This window comes from Pagrus pagrus (genome assembly GCF_965226575.1).
Source record: "Pagrus pagrus genome assembly, chromosome: 17".
Taxonomy (NCBI): domain Eukaryota; kingdom Metazoa; phylum Chordata; class Actinopteri; order Spariformes; family Sparidae; genus Pagrus; species Pagrus pagrus.
This window is the reverse complement of record NC_140201.1, coordinates 12,489,020-12,507,585: the sequence shown is the minus strand read 5'-3', so window position 1 is coordinate 12,507,585 and position 18,566 is coordinate 12,489,020. Positions and strand designations below refer to the sequence as shown.

Below are 18,566 nucleotides of genomic sequence, written 5' to 3'. Positions count from 1 at the left end.
CAGAGCGCGCGCACGCAGAGATCAGCCGTCCGTGTTATTAACGTTAATAACGTTATCTCTCGCGTCACTCATGTCCCCAACAACCACGGCTGCTGCTGCTGCTGCTGCTGCGGAGGGGGAGGACGGGACTGCGGTTCAGGTGCACCGCTGTGATTGAAAGAGACACACAGTGAAGTTTGAAGGCTGCGGAGGAGCAGGAGGCTGAACCCCGCGACGACTGACGGACAGCGTCCTGATTTCAAGTGTTAATCTGTCAGTTCGCCATCGCTTTTTTTTTTTTTTTTGTGTGTTCTTGTTTGGTGATGGGATTCCTTCAGGAGGAGCGACCTGCCGCCTAACAACCCCCTTCAAGGTAAGGAGTGAAGCTAAACGACGGTTAACTAACAAAAGAGAGTTGTTTTTCCACAGGAGCTGCAGTTTGTACAAGTGTGGCTGCTCCGTTTTGGGGAGTTTTTTGAAGCGAAAGTTAACTACAGCACGCCGCGGGGTTAGTCAGTCTGTCACACGGGTGTCAGTTATCGACAAACAGTCGGCCAAGTCCTGTGAATCTCGCGTCGGAGCGGGCTGCTTCTAGCGACTGACACAAGTCTCCTGACAACGACCTCCCCTCGTTATCGCCGTCATTACAGCGCCATTATCAGCATCTTTCCTGCGGTTTGGCGCAGCTGCTAGTTGGACATTGTCAACGCACGCAAACTTGTGGTAAGTGAGTGCAAACGGGACAGACAACAAGGCTGCCATTGTACCGGATCAGCGGCGGATTAACGGAATTCCTTTTCTCTGAATGGCCTCCAGTCTCTTTCTCTCTCTGCCTGCCTGCCTCTGTGGCTATAACGTCTTGATTTCTAGCTGCTTGCACCTCTGGCACTTGTTAGAAACAGTAAAGTAACAAAAAAAAAAAAAAGACCTCACAGCTAGCAGCAGCAGCAGCCCAGCCAAGGGATGTCCAACTGGGCTGTTGTGAAACATGTGGACGGGACTGTGATGGCCAGTTATTGTTATCATGGCTTGTGGCTTTAAAAAAGGTGATTAGTAAACAGTAGGGCAGCTCAGTAAATCCATAAAAAGTCAGGAATAGTGGGAAATACAAGTCAAAATTCCCCTCAGCCCAAGGTGGAATCTTTAAATGTAATTTACGGTGACATAAAGCAGCAAATCCTCATAGATGTTCGTCATTTTAGCTCGATAACCGACTGAAATGATGAACAGATTCTCAAAATCGTTGGCAAAATCAGCTGATTGTTTCAAGCCACTGGCCCCTAAGCCCAGGATGTTCAGAGTCATGAGCACAAGAGGACAAATACGTGTCAAATAGGTCTTCAGGGTGTTGTTTGTCTGTTGTCTCATGACTGATCATCTCTGCTAAAGATTGTGGTGTCGGCTCAAAAAGTCTTAACTACATCCCTCAGGCGGCGAGACATGATAGAGGATGTAGCTCTTTTATGTTCTGAGTGCTCAAAGACAATAAACAAACACAGATTTTTGTATTTCTTCCTCCTCCACCCCTCCCACCCTCCTTACACACACTTGCACATCATGCTCAACATGCACCACCATACCCCCCCACCTCCCTCCCCACCCCACCTCCCCCCTTGTATGTGGCCAACCAACATGTGGGGAGGTAATCCCAGCTATTAGGGTAATCTCCTCAGTATGACGATCAATAGGGGAGGGTGTGCGGCGACGACCAGACAAGAGTAGCGGGGGGACAAAATTTGTGCTAAAGAAAAATGATTTAATCATCCAGATTAGGTCAGGAGACTGGGGTCTGGACAGGGGCTTGTTGCTGGAAGGGGGGGAGGGGAGCAGACAGAGCAGACAGGAAGATGTGAGGGGTAAGGCCATCTCCACTTTGGGCAGCTCCCTCGTGTCGTGTGACAATGGGCTGGAACATTTTGCCTTCCTTAATGTGGGGCAAACGAAAACAACAAAAGTATGGCTTCACAGTTTGAAAAATAATCAAATGGACAGTGCCGAACCCCATTAAGGTGCTTACAGAGTGCAGTGTTCAGAAAATGGTGCAAATACACTGACTCTTTCAAAGACAGTGGAATAGGAGCATAAAATCACCAACAAAAAAATATCCCATTTGGTGTAGTTAACAGCTTTAATTAAACATGTTAAATTAAAAAATAACCACAAGAAATTACAAGGATGACTGACCCCAACAAATTATATGTACGTTCTTTTAAATGAGGAGCAAGGTACTTCAAGGAGAGGATATTGTAAAGCGAGGAAACCTCAGGAGAATTAGGTGGATCAAAACAGGTCAGAGTCATTATGCTGTTGTTCCTGTGAATGCATTGTGAAGCAGTTAAAAAGCAGCATGTGTTGATGGCTCACATCCCAAATATCTTGTATACGTACCTCCTTGTTTTTTGTTTTTTAACCAAATATGAGAAGGCCTACAACTAACGATTATTTTCTCTTATTCATCAATCAGTTGTTTGGTTTATAAAATGTCAGAAAATGGTTAAAATGTCGATCAGTGTTAGCTCAAGTCCAAGACAACATCCTCAAATGCCTCGCTTTGTCCACAACCCAAAGATATTAACCTTACTGTCACAGAGAAGTGAAGAAACAAGAAAATTTAAAATTTAAGAATCTGGAATCCGAATTTTGAGTTTTTATTTTCTGAAAGAGTTACTCAACCGATTTGTTGATAATCAAAATAGTTGACAACTAATTTAATAGTTGATAATTAATTGATTAATCGTTTAATCTTTGAAGCTCTAAATGTTACAGCTATTACATCAACAAAGTTCCTCATGAAAACAGTATGTAATCAATTGCTGCCAATGTCTCAAAAATGTAATTTTATTATGGTAATTATAAAGCACTTGACTGCTTTAACTGCCGTGGTTTTAAACCTATATCTAAAAAGGTAAAACTTGAGCATGTTCAATACTTAATATATCATGTTTCAAGTAGTAAGAATAAACCTTAATGTAACTACACAGGGCCACAAGCCTGCAAAATATGGAGATGTGCCTCTCAAATAGTGTGTACACATACCTGTACATGTGCACATTATTGCTGAGCGTGCAATCTCTCCTCTGATAACCTAACAGCAGAGCATACAGATGGACCACATACTGAATTCAGTGCAATTCTAACATATGCTAGCTGTCTCTTCCATGTTGTCTTTGTCTGCATGGGGTGTGTTATTCAAGCTACCTGGACCTCAGGGCCCAAAATAATATTAAACAACTTAAAGTGACTGTGATCTGTTAACCAGATGGGCACGGGAGAGCCAAAAATATCTTTTGAAACAACAAAAAAGGATTTACACAGTTTCTGTATCATCCTATGGAAAGAAAAAAGATTTAGATAGAGAGATACGAGATTCAGGTTCGAACCTCTTTTATGTGAACTTGGATGGCAGTAAATTGTAAGGGGCATTTTTCACTACTTTCTGGCAATTTAAAGCCAAACTAAGACATTTGCATTTTAATCAATCATGTAAATTACGCATACATTTCACTTATGTTAGGATCTATCAGTAGATACCATCAAAATATAACTAAATATTAGTGGCTAGCTCAAATATGTTTTAAATGTGGGAAAAATAAAACATTTACTGCCATTGATGATTCAAATACTGCTCGTTTTGTAGTCTAATTAAAGTAAGGGACTGGTTTAATGAAGTGCACTAATCCTGAGTTTGTTAACCAAAACAAAATTAGCGGAAGTAGGTGCTGAATATGTTTTGTGATGACTCAAATAGGTTACTGGGGGGAAAAAAGAACTTGCCCTTTAAGTCTCCAGTGGAGGAACTGGAGTGCAAACACCGGCAAAATGTCCAGATGGAAGATGGGAGGGATGAGTAAGGCGTCCACAGATCCCTTCTGCTTGGCCCCATTGAGACAGAGGGAGACGAGATTGGATGGGTCTGAGGGAGTCAGGTTACTATCGGCCCATTCTACTCCAAAGAAGCGGTGGTGTAAAAGATGCAATACCCCTATGGGAAACCTAATCCAGACCCTGCTGCCAGCTGTCATTCTTTTGCTCCAGGGTAAAATCGCTAAGCAGGTATCGCCTTACCCTTCAATCCTTACCTTAATCATAGCAGGGAATTACACACATGTTGTTCTGTACTACAAATCAGCAGTACCTTTGTAATTTGTGAATTTTGATCTGCATGGATGAAGATCTACAAAAGAGCAGTCCCACTCTCAGTCATGAGATTTTGCTGTAAGTTTATTGAAATGATTAATTCTTATTTTTTAAACCAACAAGTATTAATTTTTGGCATTTGGCAAAAAGCAATGCCAGATTCTCTTCCAACTAACAAAGGAGAAATAAACAAATCATTCACTACAATGTTATCACACAAAAGGCGTATTACACTGCATTTAATGTATAAAGATATTAATATAAGATATTTTAGTACAACATTTATATTAAAATTATTTGAGATCAGTCAGTCAAAAGCCCACATTGAAGATTGTTTAGATAAACAACGCTTAAAAATTCTATTATTGAAATTAAGAATTATGTTTTCTTATTCGATCTATAAAGATGCTATGTTCAAGGTTTGATAGGTTTAATACTTAAAAGGTAATAAAAGTAATTTTGGAGTAAAATTCACTCGTTCCAGCTTCTTTATAAGGCTTCAGTGTGAATATTTGCTTGTTTTCTTACTTTTCTCACATGGTAAACTGAACACTCTTTTTTTTGTCAAATTGAGCTCTGGTAAAATCTGTTTTCTAATGTTTTGTTGACCAAGCAGTTAACTCAGCAGTTAAGTAACTAAGAAAGAGTCAGCAGATTTAAAGTTGCAGCTCTTTTGCCATGTCAACCTAATTTATAGGAAGTTGTCTTGAAAGACTGATACCACCAGTTTTACACATTGAAGTGTGTTTACAGGTCTTGGGGAGTAATACTGCAAATTTGAAAAAGTAATATAAAGCCTTTTGTGGCTCCAGAGAAAGCTGCATGTAATCTGATGAATTGCCAAATGTGTCTCAGTGGCTTAGCTGCATTCTGGTTAATGTAGGCGCCAGGTTTTAAAAAAGCAGCCCACTGGTCCAGCATTGCACTCATATAACACTGTTTATAATCAAATGTTAAAAATCGATACAGCAGGACCAGAGGTATCGCTTTCTGTATTCCACTCATTCTTCTCCTTTCCTTTTACGCATACATTACCCACAATGCAACTTTGCCACTGAGTAACATCACTGGAGGCAATTTATCAGATTACATGTGTGCAGTCATACTCCCCAAGACCTGTAAACACACTTTCATGGGCAGAATTTATGGCGTTACCCTTTATATTTAAAATCATTGACATGTCTTTTTCAAAGCCAAACTCAGGGCATTGTACTATAATGTCCTGTATACAGTAATTAATCTGTGTTAATCTGATATATTTTCCTCTGCCCCGGCAGCATGACCTATACTTGGGCACGACTGAAATGAACAGTGAACAATTTACACCTGTCACAGTTAGCAGGTCACACAAAAGATGTCAGGAAAACCGATCAAGTTAAAAGACAGAAAGCAGAGTGATAGAGGGACATAAAGGGAGACAGAGCGAGTCTGAGCTGACCTTGCCATGATAATCTAATCCCTGTCGAGAGTGCTTTTTTTAGAGAGCAAGTTAATACCAGCAGATTATACTCCAGTGTCTCCCACACTAGCCAATCCAGACTGAAAAGAGAGTGGGTCCATAGTGGATCCTCAGACCTACCACAGCAGATAAATTAACATCAGTAATAGAGGGCAAAAAAATCACAAGAGTCATTTGTAAATGTCTGTAGAAATCACATCTCTTCTGCTCTCAGTGGCATTCTTCAGATAGTTTTTGACGTGTGCATCAGAGATCTCATCGCATGATAACTCATCATGTGGATTTTTTTTTTTAAGGGGCTGTTCACATTTCCACAACAGGTACAATCTCTGCTAAGAACCTCTCTTCTCTTTGTCACGTCCCCTTCCCTGTGTGTGCTTCATAGCACTGAGGGGCATCTACGATAAAAGGCCACTCATCGAGCAGCTCATCTCATGCTATGAAGAGTAATCCCTGTATATGTTGTGTAACCGAGTGGAGGGTTGGACAAGGAGGGGGATGGGCACGAATGTGCGTAAGTTTGTCCGTGCTTGTGACTGTTGAGCTCATGGCTGTCTAATCTCTTAGGTACATTAGGCTGTTCGCCCACAGTACTGCGCTGCTTCACTGTTGTTCATGCAGTCAAGTCGCTCTAGGAACAGTCTTGAAGACTATCATTGAGTTATATCAAAGTCAAATCTCATTGCGCTCATTATATTGGCTACATGTATAACACAGGACAGTGTGTCCTGAGCTGGGGAAATAGTGCAAGATTGTTGGTTGTGATGGGAGTGACATCCCTTTTGTCAGTTTCTATGACTCATTTTCTGTTTCTTTTTTTAGCATTTTGCTCTAACGTGGTTGTTTTGTGGTTATGGGGGTCACATCCCTAAAGGTAATTATTTTAGCCATTGTGTCCTTTAAACACAAGCTTATTTCGCTAACTCTAAGGTGCACTGGACCTGAATGTTGAGCGTGCTTACTTGTGTTCGATAGTCATTAAACATGTCATCTGATGCAAGCACCTGGGAGCATGAGTTGACTCCTCTACATCTGGAAGGAGCCATCTTCAACTGCATCAGCAGTGAATCAGCAGAGAACAATTTTTCTGCATACTTGAGCCAAAACACAAGTAAAGGGATGAGAATCCTATTTTTCTCCATTGCTGGAGCATCATTCTGTACAGGTGTGCAGGGTAGCTTACTGTCAGGTTGTTTGTTTTTATTTCGTATTTCAAGAGAATGAATTTCAGTATGAGGTTAATTTGCAAGCCAGAACTACATAAATGGGTTTCAGGAGTTGGATATAAAAGATTTACATGAAAAAGCAGATGATTGAAGAGGTTTTTGGAGTTTGCAATTTACCTTTATATGCATTAAGACATTGTTAAGGGCTCCGGACTGATTTTTCACATTGGATTCTTTTGCAGTGAGTTTTCAGTAGGGATCCACAGATTACGTACTATAATAATGCATACTAGTTGTTCATAGGAGTTGATTTATTTTATATTAGTAATTAAATCTGTGACATTACTTGTAACTTAAGTTATCAAATAATTGTAGTGAAGTAAAAAGTACAATATCTGCTTCCAAAATGTTGTGAGGTGTATAACTAAATAATCACTGGTTACTCTGAAGCTGGAGACTTAGATTTCCTGCAGTTTCTGCAAATGTATATATGGTCCAAAATATTGCTTAATGGTCTCCTTAATTGCTAATAATATATATCAGCCCTGAAAAATAAATTTTAGCCAATCTTTAGCCTTTAGTATACAGTTAAATATGTGTATTTTTTGAAAAGACAGCCTCAAAGAACGTTTCAAGTATTTTCTATAATTATCTGATAGCAATAACTGAAACAATAACTAACAGAGGGAATTAATTGTATACATGCATTCAAAGTGTCCACAGCAGGCAGTTTTAGGAAAACTAAAAATGGACCTGAAGATAAAGGGAAATATCCTTCCTTTGTATTTTGCCTAAATTTACTCAGTTTGTATATTAGTTTAGTTTCATGCCTCAGTTGTGTTTGCAGGTGGTGGAAACAGACAGGATTATTGGACACAAAACAGTAGATGGGAGCTGAGGCTTAGCGAGTGACTATGGCTTTGAACACTAGCATAAGGACAGTCACATGCTATCTCCAGTCAGGGGTATGCTGGCACAGGCTGGTTGGTGGTTGTCGGGAATATTTGGATGACTTCAGCACATACACACACACACACACATACTCACACATACATCTATACGTGCACAGTCATGGGGTTGCAGAATTTCATCTATATTAGCTATAAATGGACATTTCTTAATTACAAAGAAAGAAAGGTGTTTGAGGATTTTGGTGTGTGGGATGCTTTTGTATCTTGCAAAGTGAATTCAGGGGAAAAGCTATTTCCAGATCCTGGCAGGAAATTACACCCACAGTTTCAGTGCAGCAACCAGGCACACAGGCATTGCACCACACACACACGACAGTGGATATTTTCATGCAAGTACACACACACACATCACAGCACACAGGCTCTCAGCATCAGTGGCCTGACCATAGGGAGTTTGTGCTGAGCTGGTTGGGACGTCAGGATGAATCAATGCGAGGACAGCTGACTGGACATGCCTATTCATCTGCCAAAGAAAAGAGAGAGAAAAAGGGAGCGAGGGATTCTAAAAGAAATGAGTTAAGCCCTGGAGCAACATGTTTGGCTATCTGCATTACTTTACAGATCCACCAAAGGGCTCTCAGTATTTATGGGATGAAGGCAGAAGAGGTGGAAAAGATAGGACAGAACAATAAATGTGTTATAAGATTAATTTTTGTTGTTAGAAATGCAGTTAACTTAATCCTCGCTTAAAACAAACACCACAATTAACTTTTATGATTGAGCCGAAGTAGGATATTGCAAATGCAAATATATAGCACACACTAAGTAAGCAAGTCGGCTGCTTTGACAAAGGCATAAGCTCATACTGTAGAGGCGGCTCGCTCCATACTGATGGCCCGTTTATTCCCATCTGTTGCCCTCAGCTCTCTGACTTTATCCCCATTGTGTTAACTCATTACATTCGCCTTAACCTTAACCCCTTAATTGCCACCCTCCAGTTTCTCTTGCACATCCTCCCCCCTCTTGGAGACAGTGTGCCACATTGCCCATGCACTAATCTGACGGCGTCTGCCTACCAAACACCTGCCACGTCCGGAAAAACCTCCGAAACTCCTCCCATATTCCACATACAGCACCCATTCCAGCGTGAGCGGATAAGCACACATGACCGCAAGCAGCCAGGCAGGCATGCATACAGACAGATGCGACCGTGGATGCAGATACAGATAATTAGAGAGACAAGTCCTGTCCCCTGAAAATCATACCAGAGTCAATCTCTTTTTCTAGCCTTTATGTGTATGTGTGCACCTAGTTTTTCCTCACATTCAAAAGACTGACAAGACAAACAAGAGTTCGTCTTTTGTGCCGCCTCTTTGCCCAGACATGTATTCGAAGACAGTGACGTGTAGGCCCAGGCCTCTTTGCTTTAACAATACCTCTCTCGACCCCCCAATGAGGGGTGGAGGGCCAGACATGAGGCGATGTGACAGTTCTGGTGCGGCTGACACAATAGCAGGTTTTTCTTTTGACTGCCTGGCTGGCTACACGCCACAGAGAACTTTCTTTCACTATTAACAGTCTTAACAAATAGTCAGGTTTGCCTGAGGAACATGTTTAACCACATTAGACTGTGCATGAGCCGTGTGCTAGTTTTCATGTAGAGTAAAAAAATGCCTTTTATGCTCCTGGATGGTTTTCTTAATCAAATGTTAACTATTAGAGGCTCATATATCAAACTTATCTTCCTGGCCGCTGAGATCCCTCAGATTTATGAAGGTTTAATTTTGTGATATTTCTCTAATTATTTAAATGGTAATACTGCACCTTGTTACCTTTACCCATAATCTAACGTGAGCATTTACCCCAGAATCTAGGTTGTGTGTGTGCCTGTATGTGAGCTTCTAAAATGAAGTTTGTTGATAATGGATTATCGATCGTGAATTAGAGTGGACTGCCCCTCAGGGCTCATCCTGGCTGGCCAGGAATGAATACATCTCTTCATGCTCCACCTCACACACTCAATTTAGGCATAGGAAACCAAAGGACCGACCCACACACGCATGTTGAGACACTGACCCGCACTCTAATATGCACAGACAGCCATCGCTCATCCACTCCGGGACAAAGGTTGTTCCTAAATCTGTGTGATGCAAATTGTCTCAGTGGGCTATCTGTTAGTCTGTGATTTGTAGGTTTAACTACCTTAAATGTAAGCAACTTCTGCTTTCATTGTTAGTGTATTCATAGCAACGCTGGAAATGTTCTATTTACAGTCATGCAAGCAAAAGGAACAAAGAAATGGGATTTCCGACAGCTTTCTGAACAGAAACAGATATCAGCCATCTGGCAGTTCTTTGATTAGGGACAACAAAATAGTGTTTTTTTAAGTAAGGTTGTCACCATTTAATGATTTAAATATCTAAAATCTTTAGATTTTATCTACAGAACTATTTAACAGGGGTAACAAAGTCTACTAAAATCAATTTTATTTAAATTAAATCACATACCTAATTCCTCAAGTCTGTGCAGCACTCAGGGTTCGTAGGGCAACAAGCCAGTAAAAGCAACGACAATCACTTATTTTCAATTGTAAACCCTTACAGGTATGACACCATATATAGTTCATACATTTTATGTGTATCACCACCTTATCCAAAACTAAATATCAGTATGATGCTCTTTACTAAGCTTCAGCTTTTACACGTATTTCAAAATAGTGGTATTGCTCAGAGGATTGTATGTTTTTGGCATGCTTAGATTTTATGGATGTGTGTTTTATTGGTCTTAAATGTTTTTACTTTTGAATATACGAACTGGGCATGGGTTGATATGAAATTTTCTTGTCATGATTATCCGGGCCAAAAAAAATTTCATTTACAATATTATCCCAATAATCATCAAAAAATGATTACATTTTCCTGTCATGCTGTCAGGGAACAAAAGAAATATTGCATCCCCCTTGTGGCAATTCAAAAGAAATCAGAAAACTGTGGGATTACTAATCAGTAAGCTAGACAGTTTCTCAAAGTCACTAATGTAAGAATATTCATGATTATCCGAATAAGAGACTGTGTTTGGATTATGAATCTTTCTTGAATACTTAATTATTAAACGTTTTGGCTAAGCTGTATTATTATCTCCTCTTAAGAATGGTTATAATCTTATATATTGCTGATGCCTATTTGACCTTTTTGTTGTAATTCTACAAAAGTAAATTTTCATTTCTTCTCTATTTATAGGTGTACTCGCCCAAACGATATGCAACCTGATCAAGAACATCTCTTCAAAAATCCAGGATGGACACTAAATCTGTGATGTTTTGCAAGTTTTTGATGCACATTCTGAGAACTTAGTAATTTCTAGACGATAATCTTTGCACAGTAAGAGGATCTATTACACAGCTGCGGTTTTTGAAATACTGGTGCTCCAGGAAAAGTAATGGAGACAGAAGAGAGGGAGGATGTCTCACAAAAACTCACAGCTAATATAAAGGCAGAGACAGTGGAAGATGTGACCTCTGGCCACACCTGTGGGGTGTGCGGCCGCAGCTTTCCCCTTCTCAGCTCTCTGTCCCAACACATGAGGAGGCACACAAGGGAGAAGCCGTACAAGTGTCCGTACTGTGAGCACAGGACGGCTCAGAAGGGCAGTCTGAAGGCCCACATTCGAAGCCATAAACTGGGTCTCCTCAGCCATAACCTCAGTGATAAGAACGGGGATGGAGATCAAGAGCAGAAGGATAACGCCGCGACTCCTGACCCTCCTGAAATTGTCACCAACTCTGACAAAGCTCATACTGTCAACGGGAAGGTGAAGAAGAAAGGAACCAAGAAAAAAGTGAAGGGTAAAAATGTCGTTGAGGCGGGTGACGAGGCTGATGGTGCGTCCTGTACCTGCACCATCTGTGGCCAGGTTTTCCCTCAGGTAGTACTCCTTAAATCCCACATGAAAAGGCACCGCAGCTCCCAGGATCACGGTTGCCGGATTTGTGGACGCCGTTTCCGCCAGGCATGGTTCCTCCAAAGTCACATGCGCATTCATCGGGTCAAAGCTCAGCTAAGAGGTGGCAAAGGCAATGAGCTGCCTGCCACCATCAATGGAGTTCCTCAGGACCCAGCATCGCTGTTAAATGAAGAGTGCCTCTATGAGCTCTGTGCTGGCTGTGGTAATTTCTTCTTGGACCGCAAGACACTGCGAATACACGAGAAGCTACATAAACTCAACCACAGCCGCACTCAGACACAAAATGCACCGCAGGAAGACATTGAAGCCCCTGAGCCGGACATTGCAAAGAGGAATTTTTTGGAAGCCTTGAACCTCACATGTGTTGGACCGAGGGAAACCTCTGAGGAAAACATCCTGGGCAGGCGAATTCCCGAGCTGGATCCCATTTGTAGTTACCAAGCGTGGCAGTTGGTCACAAAAGGACGATTGGTGGAGGTCACAGAGAAATGTCTGGGATGGGAGGAGAGGCTAGCAGATGCTGAGGTGGCATACGACACAGAAAAGGGCGAATACGTACCCCTGAAGCAGGAGAAGAAGAGGAAGCAAATCGACACCTCCAGCAACAACAATAAGAAGATGAAGGGTGATACAGGACTTGATCGGACATCAAATAGCTTGGCTCAGGCTAAAGGTGGTGACAAGAGGATTTGCCAGAAGGATCGTGTCCTGTTGAACGGACTTGGTCATGCGTTTTATGAGGCGCTGCAGACTAAGAAAGTCAAAGATGTTCACGTCACACCTAAACAGACCAACAGCATCAGGAGCCAAGGCCAGGAGGGTAAGCCACACCACACTATAATATATCTGAGCAACAGTTTGGACCAGACAATTATTCAAATTCCCTGAAAGTCGGATTAATTACTCAGCTCAGTTTTTGCTGGGGACAGTTGTTTTGTATTGGATATTCCACCCTTTTGTTTAAATTAAGGAATCAAAGGATGTTTGTGGACATACAGATGTGCCACTTTTTCTGATAGAAACTGCTGGTTCTACTAAAGACAGGCCAAAAGTCTTTAAGTCTGATACTGCTATAAGGTGTGGAAGTGTGGATATTCAATATTCCACCACTGTTATTGGTGTATAACAGAGTAAGAATTTACTGTGGAAAAGAGAGACCTCTAGTGACTTTTTAATTGAATTACAGCAACTGTAGCTTTTCTTGTTTATACAAAAAAAGACTTTGAAAATGCTCACCCATTGCCTAGCTTTATGAGGTTTTTAAGGGAACACTAATCCCAAAATGTTTGAATTAGCTTAAAGAATAATTTGTTGGCTACAACTCATAATTACACAACAACTAACTAACTCTTTAGTCAGCCAGGTAAGGTTGTACAATAAATAATTAAGGATGTGATACAACCCTTACCTATTAATTTAATGCAGACCAAGAGGTGAAAATAATGTTGCAAGCAATAAAACAAAGATTTGTCTATAAGCTGTATGTGATCTTATGAAAATTGACTTTCTACAGTCCGTCCTTTGGACAATGTGACTCCAAACCCCTGAGGGTCTTAAGCTTTTGTCAGTGCTTTTCTTGCTATTGTAATGTAATCACTGATGATGACGTCATGTCATATGTCCTTTACATTGTTTCTTCTGCTCTCACCCACAGATAAGAAACCACACTTCTGCGAGCACTGTGATTTCCACACTGTTGACGCCTCACTACTCAGGTCTCACCTGCACCGGCAGCACCGGGGCCTCCTGGGTCCCTTCAGCAAACACAGCACCATTTTGGACAACGTTAGCCAAAGTGGTTCGAAAGCCTCAAGATACATGGACTACCTCAGAAACAGGAGTGTGTTGCTCAGTCAGCCATTCTGGAATCCTTACACATGTCCGCCTGGCCAAGGCTCGGCACAGTCAAATATTAAAACTGAAAAGTCAAATGAGGTTAAAGGGCAGGGACATGCTACTAATGATGCTGGAAGTCTCCTTAATCTGTCCTCATTGCCCTTAAGTGAAGGAGAGGGCACTGTAAATGATCCAGTAAAAACAGAGGGCCTGGTGAGACATCAGTGCCCATACTGCACCCACACTACCACCTACCCTGAAGTGCTGTGGATTCATCAGCGGGTTGCACACAGGGTGGATGGCAGCAGCTCCATGGCACCCAAGTGGGCACCCTGCTCTAACAGCCCCAAGAGTTTAAAGGCAGGTGGCACCCAGTGGAGACGCACAGGGCCTCCTCCATTCCTTGAAGGCAAGGACTGCCCTGCTTTGCCTGCTCCAAGAACTCAGCGCACACAGCCTCCAGGTTTCACTTCCCACAGCAGCAGCAAACACTCAGCTCCCAAGACCCAATCAGGTGTTGCAAAGTCCAAGCATCAGTCACGCTCTTCAGATGGTACACAGTCTAGTGGGAGGATGGGACTACCTCAAAAGAAGTCTGGTGAACATAAGCGGGCAGATGAGGGTGGAAATAAAAGCTCCAGCACCCCTCAAGCTACTTCATCGAGCAGTACTGTGCACAGCAAGAGTGCCCCCAGCTTCCAGCCTACGAGCAGCCCCAAACACAGAGGCCACAGAGCCGCAGTGGAAGCAAACTTCCCACAGGAGGGTTTGGGTTTTATGTTGGCCAGAAATCATGGCGGGACTTCATCCAACGTAGCTGCAGATAGACCCCATTCCCGCAGGCAGTCATGTGACTCCTCCTCAGGTCCTAAGGGTCCTGATCTGTGGGCTGCCATGAACATGTGGGGTCACAAAGCTTATTTAGAACCACTACATTTTGCTCAGGGAAAGAATGAATCAGCAGGAGAAATGCCAATGGACATTGATATTTTGAGTCTCCTGAAAAACTACAGTCCCCACGACCTGGCTGCTATTTACCAGCACTGGGGGTTTGTTGATCCCAGGATTGATCCACAAGGTGAGGAGGAGCTTTGTTTTTGAGTTTAATTTACTGTAAATGGGCAGATGAATATTGAAATTTAGTGTTTAGAAGTTTTTAACTATAGTTAACCATCGGCATGACCAAAATATTCTCTCTTGTTATACTTTCATTTTTACAGCACTGTTGCAGTTAAATGGAAATTTTGGGAAAGAAGTCCATTCCACCTCTGAAGCTTCCAAACAAGTATGTTTTCTTTGCAGCAGCCACTGATATTATAGTTTTAGATTCAATTATAAAAAATAAGATGTTATAAAAATGTCTTTTTTTTCCCTTCAGCCTACAGAAATGTTCATGAAATTTCTTTATCTTAATCAGTTAAAGGCCCAGTCATGCCATCTCTATGCCTCCGCATCGGTGATAGCTGTGGAACACAGTTACCGTGTATTTAATGAACATTTACAAACTAAATTGATTTTAAGATGAGATTGGGTGGTTTACCACCTCTGTTGAACAATTTCCAGGGAAAAATGTGTATAGAATCATCACTAATGTAAACAAACCTTCATCCTGTCTATCTTATAGGTAACCATCATGAATAAATGGTACATTTATAGTTAAAGTTATATTTATTAGGCAATTATTTATTGTGAAGTTGCAACTTATGGTTAATAGTGTGTAGTTCATCTATAAGCATTATTTGGATGTCCTATAAACTTGCAGCTGATGTTGATAACAAAAATAAATAAATAAATAAATAATAATCAGCAATTCATTGTTTGTGAAATAAGACAGTGAAATAAGTTAACTAAAGTTTAATTAACTAGAAATGTGCCATTTATTAATGATGGTTTATGATGGTTTTATAAGTGTTATCATCTTAAATGTTGTCATGTACTCAACAAGTTGAAGTCTGAAATGGGTCAATACTTTGTTTACATCAGCGATTTTGTTTTAATTACAGTTAAACTGAAATGAAAAGCTCTAAAATCAGTTAACTGCGAACGTGATCCATCAATTTACTTTCTAAAATTAAGAACAGCATAAAAGTCCTTCTCTCCCTCACAAGTATGTACTGTACGTCTTCACCAACTGTGAGAACCTGTTCTCTTGTCTGCACCTTGTCTGTGTCTGTGTCATTTCTGTGCACACGTGCGTCTGCGTATTTTCATGTGTTTGCGTGCGCGGCTGTCAACTTCCACAACCTGGCTGTCTCTTCCTTCTCGTTTCCGTAAGAGAGGCTGACAGGGACGAGGCAAACACGTAATAAAAAAACATTGTTGTCCCCCTCAGGGTAAAACTCGCCCAGCGTCTCCATATGGTGTGTCATCAGCCTGTCAGTCAGGCCCACCCTGATGCTACCTACAACTGTTCTTGCTTTCTCCTCATTCCCCTGGAGTAATGTGTGGGCAACTTTTTAAACACTAAAGATGGGCAGTATCTCAGTCTGTAGGGGTGAGGATCACATAAGACTTATATGGATAACACTGAAGGATGTTCATGAGTAATACTGGAACATATCTCTTGCTATAGTAGCAGATTATGAAAGATTGTTTTTACATGTTTTTGTTTCTTTGCGTTTTTAAACTTTCCTTTTCAAGAAGGAACAAGCTTCAGTCTGATACTAATATGTCCAAGTTGTTCGTGACACCTCGTCAGTAAACTAATCCACTAGCTACTACATAAAATATCACAACACCATGTCATCAGATGTTCCTTTATCACATACTGTACATGTATATTTAAATTATATTTCATTAAGGTCATTAACCCAAATGGACAATATAAATACATTTGAAATAAAACTGTAATAAAACTTTTGCATCCGAATGTATATGTAAACAACTCACTGTACATAGTTTTGTTGTTTTAATTGAGTAGGTTTATATACAGTGGTAAAACTGTTATCCAGTGTTGCTGAAATGCCATCAGTGCATATCTAATTTTGCAAATGATAGAATACAACTAATGCATGTTATTTGGTCATTACTTACAGTGGTTGGTGGAACTAGCTTAAGTAAAAAAGCAAAGTAACTGACGCATTGGTGGCATTTTCAAGGCTTAAGAAATGTAAGCTGGGCTAAGCAATAATAGTAGTGTTAGTAGCATTCACTCCATTAAGTTGCTAACGTACAGTACATCTTTGCTTATATTATGTAATTAATGATACGCCATAACAGTCGCTCATAGAAAGTATAAGTTACATCAATCATCGTACTGTTACCATGGGAAAGGTCAGAACTGGTTAGGTGGAAGGACACGCCGCAAGTCACGACTATTATTCACCCAAGGTTTCACAAGGGCTAGGATTTTTTTGCTGAGTGGGTTTTAACATGAGGGGGACGAACTGTTGCAAAAAAAAGGACAAGCCCAAACGTATTTCAGACACTTAATAGGTTTTTTAAAAAGTTTTTAAAAATACATACTATCTCATGTCAAAATGGCTGCCGTGAAAAAGGGCTATTATGTTTCTCAATAATTGATATCTCCTGTTGAATGTTGTCATTGAATGATTACCGAGTGGCTGCTATGAACATCATAAAACAAACAATCATAATTTTTCTGATGATTTCAAGTCCATTTGACAGCGGGCATATACATGATTCACTCACACACATATAAATTCCCTCTCAGCGTTGTTAGAAAGGCCCTAACTGGTGTGCCTCACACTTGTGTCTTGCAGGTGAACAGCCGCTCCACTTCCTCCTCAGGGTCTCTCCATAAAGGAACGTGAACATACGTCGTGTTCCTGTTGGCTTCCAGCCTGCTCGATACGGCTGAACAAAGAGGCCTGCTGTTCTTCAAAGGAACCAGCCATAACTCCTAACAGGACAGAGGCACTGGATAATGCACAATATATGCAAAACAATGAGGTGGACTATTATTTTGTAATAAGGTTGTTTCATTTGAAGTGTTATGCATGCTTTTTGTTTGTTAAGAGTGTAGATATGTTAGGTACCAAAACACACATGAAGATTTCTTTTATGGACATGAGGTAGAACTGTTTGAGCTTATTGTAATAAATACTTAGCAGGGGAGGGGGGCAGCCTAGGTGGAAATGAAATGTGAAGCTACGTTGACAGGGATAAAGAGGACATCATATGAGGACAACATATTGGCTAAAGGCCCACAGATAGCAATCAACAATGAGTGGTGAGAGAAAACACCAAATCTTCTTATTTTTAAGACTGGATGCCACTTCCAAAGGTGTAAACTGTGATCTGAACATTTTACTTCACTTTTACCTTTTGATATATATGTTTCAGTTTGTTGTTTTTTTTATGGCCTACAGTCCTGTTTTAGTTTTTGGTTTAATGTTCGTACTGGTCTCAACATTCGCCATTGGCAACAAGGCACTTAGATAAAAATTTATTAAGAGATTTATTCAAAATTGCGATCTAAGTTGTCATCAAGTACAGTTATGGTTAATTCAGAAGAGTCAGGCAAAGTGCTCAGACAGTTTCTTTCTTTTCAGTTTAACCAGCAGAGCTTCACTGAACAAAGTCATGGTCCCACTGTAATGCACTAATGGGTGGTTTAATTAGAGCGAAATGCAGGCTTTAGCATTATCAGCTCATTATCCCATTCAGATGCAGAGAAACCGGATGCACTGGTCATTGTTGTCATTATAACACTGCATGTTGTCATCTAAAACCTCCTCAGCCCACAATCACAAGAAGAGGATTGACTTCAACTCAAATAGTGGACAAAAATGTGTCTCAGTGACACTTTCAATAGACCGTTTATGCAAATACTACAAATGTGAGCATCATACCCCGGACGATTGGAATTTCTTTGTGTAAATTCCCTCTTGATGTACATACACAAGAGCTGCAACGATTATTCAATTGAAAGAAAGCTAGCCAACTATTTTGAGAATGACCAATCATTTGGTGCTTTTCTTTGTTATTTATGAAAGTAAATGAAGAATCATTGGATTTGGGACTGTTTGACAAAAGAAGCAATTTGAAGACATCACTTTGGAATTTTGGAAAATTGAGAAACAATCAATAATCAAAACTTACATATACTCTAATACAGCCACATACATTTGTGCTGAAGGGCATCAGTGTATC

General features: G+C 40.7%; 1 protein-coding gene across 2 annotated transcripts; it reads left to right on the top strand.

The window, feature by feature from the left end:
- The first annotated feature begins 11 nt into the window (after positions 1 to 11).
- Positions 12 to 18,364, top strand: LOC311272967 (zinc finger protein 516-like). 2 transcript variants are annotated; one of them, XM_084379764.1, is made up of 5 exons: positions 12 to 352; positions 10,892 to 12,435; positions 13,270 to 14,529; positions 14,672 to 14,736; positions 17,174 to 18,364. In XM_084379764.1, exons 2-5 carry the CDS (start codon positions 11,091 to 11,093, stop codon positions 17,222 to 17,224), a joined length of 2,721 nt encoding a protein of 906 aa, XP_084235890.1. In that variant the 5' UTR covers positions 12 to 352; positions 10,892 to 11,090; the 3' UTR covers positions 17,225 to 18,364. The 2 variants fall into 2 exon arrangements, with proteins under 2 accessions (XP_084235890.1, XP_084235891.1); XM_084379765.1 differs by lacking the exon at positions 12 to 352 and adding an exon at positions 537 to 702.
- Positions 18,365 to 18,566: the final 202 nt, after the last annotated feature.

What these genes read in the sequence shown, in the direction of transcription:
- LOC311272967 (XM_084379764.1), top strand. Translation starts at nt 11,091, where the DNA reads ATGGAGACAGAAGAGAGGGAGGATGTCTCACAAAAACTCACAGCTAAT. An exon ending in CAGGAGCCAAGGCCAGGAGG is followed by an intron (nt 12,436 to 13,269) that starts GTAAGCCACACC and finishes TCTCACCCACAG; the next exon opens with ATAAGAAACCACACTTCTGC. An exon ending in TCCCAGGATTGATCCACAAG is followed by an intron (nt 14,530 to 14,671) that starts GTGAGGAGGAGC and finishes TCATTTTTACAG; the next exon opens with CACTGTTGCAGTTAAATGGA.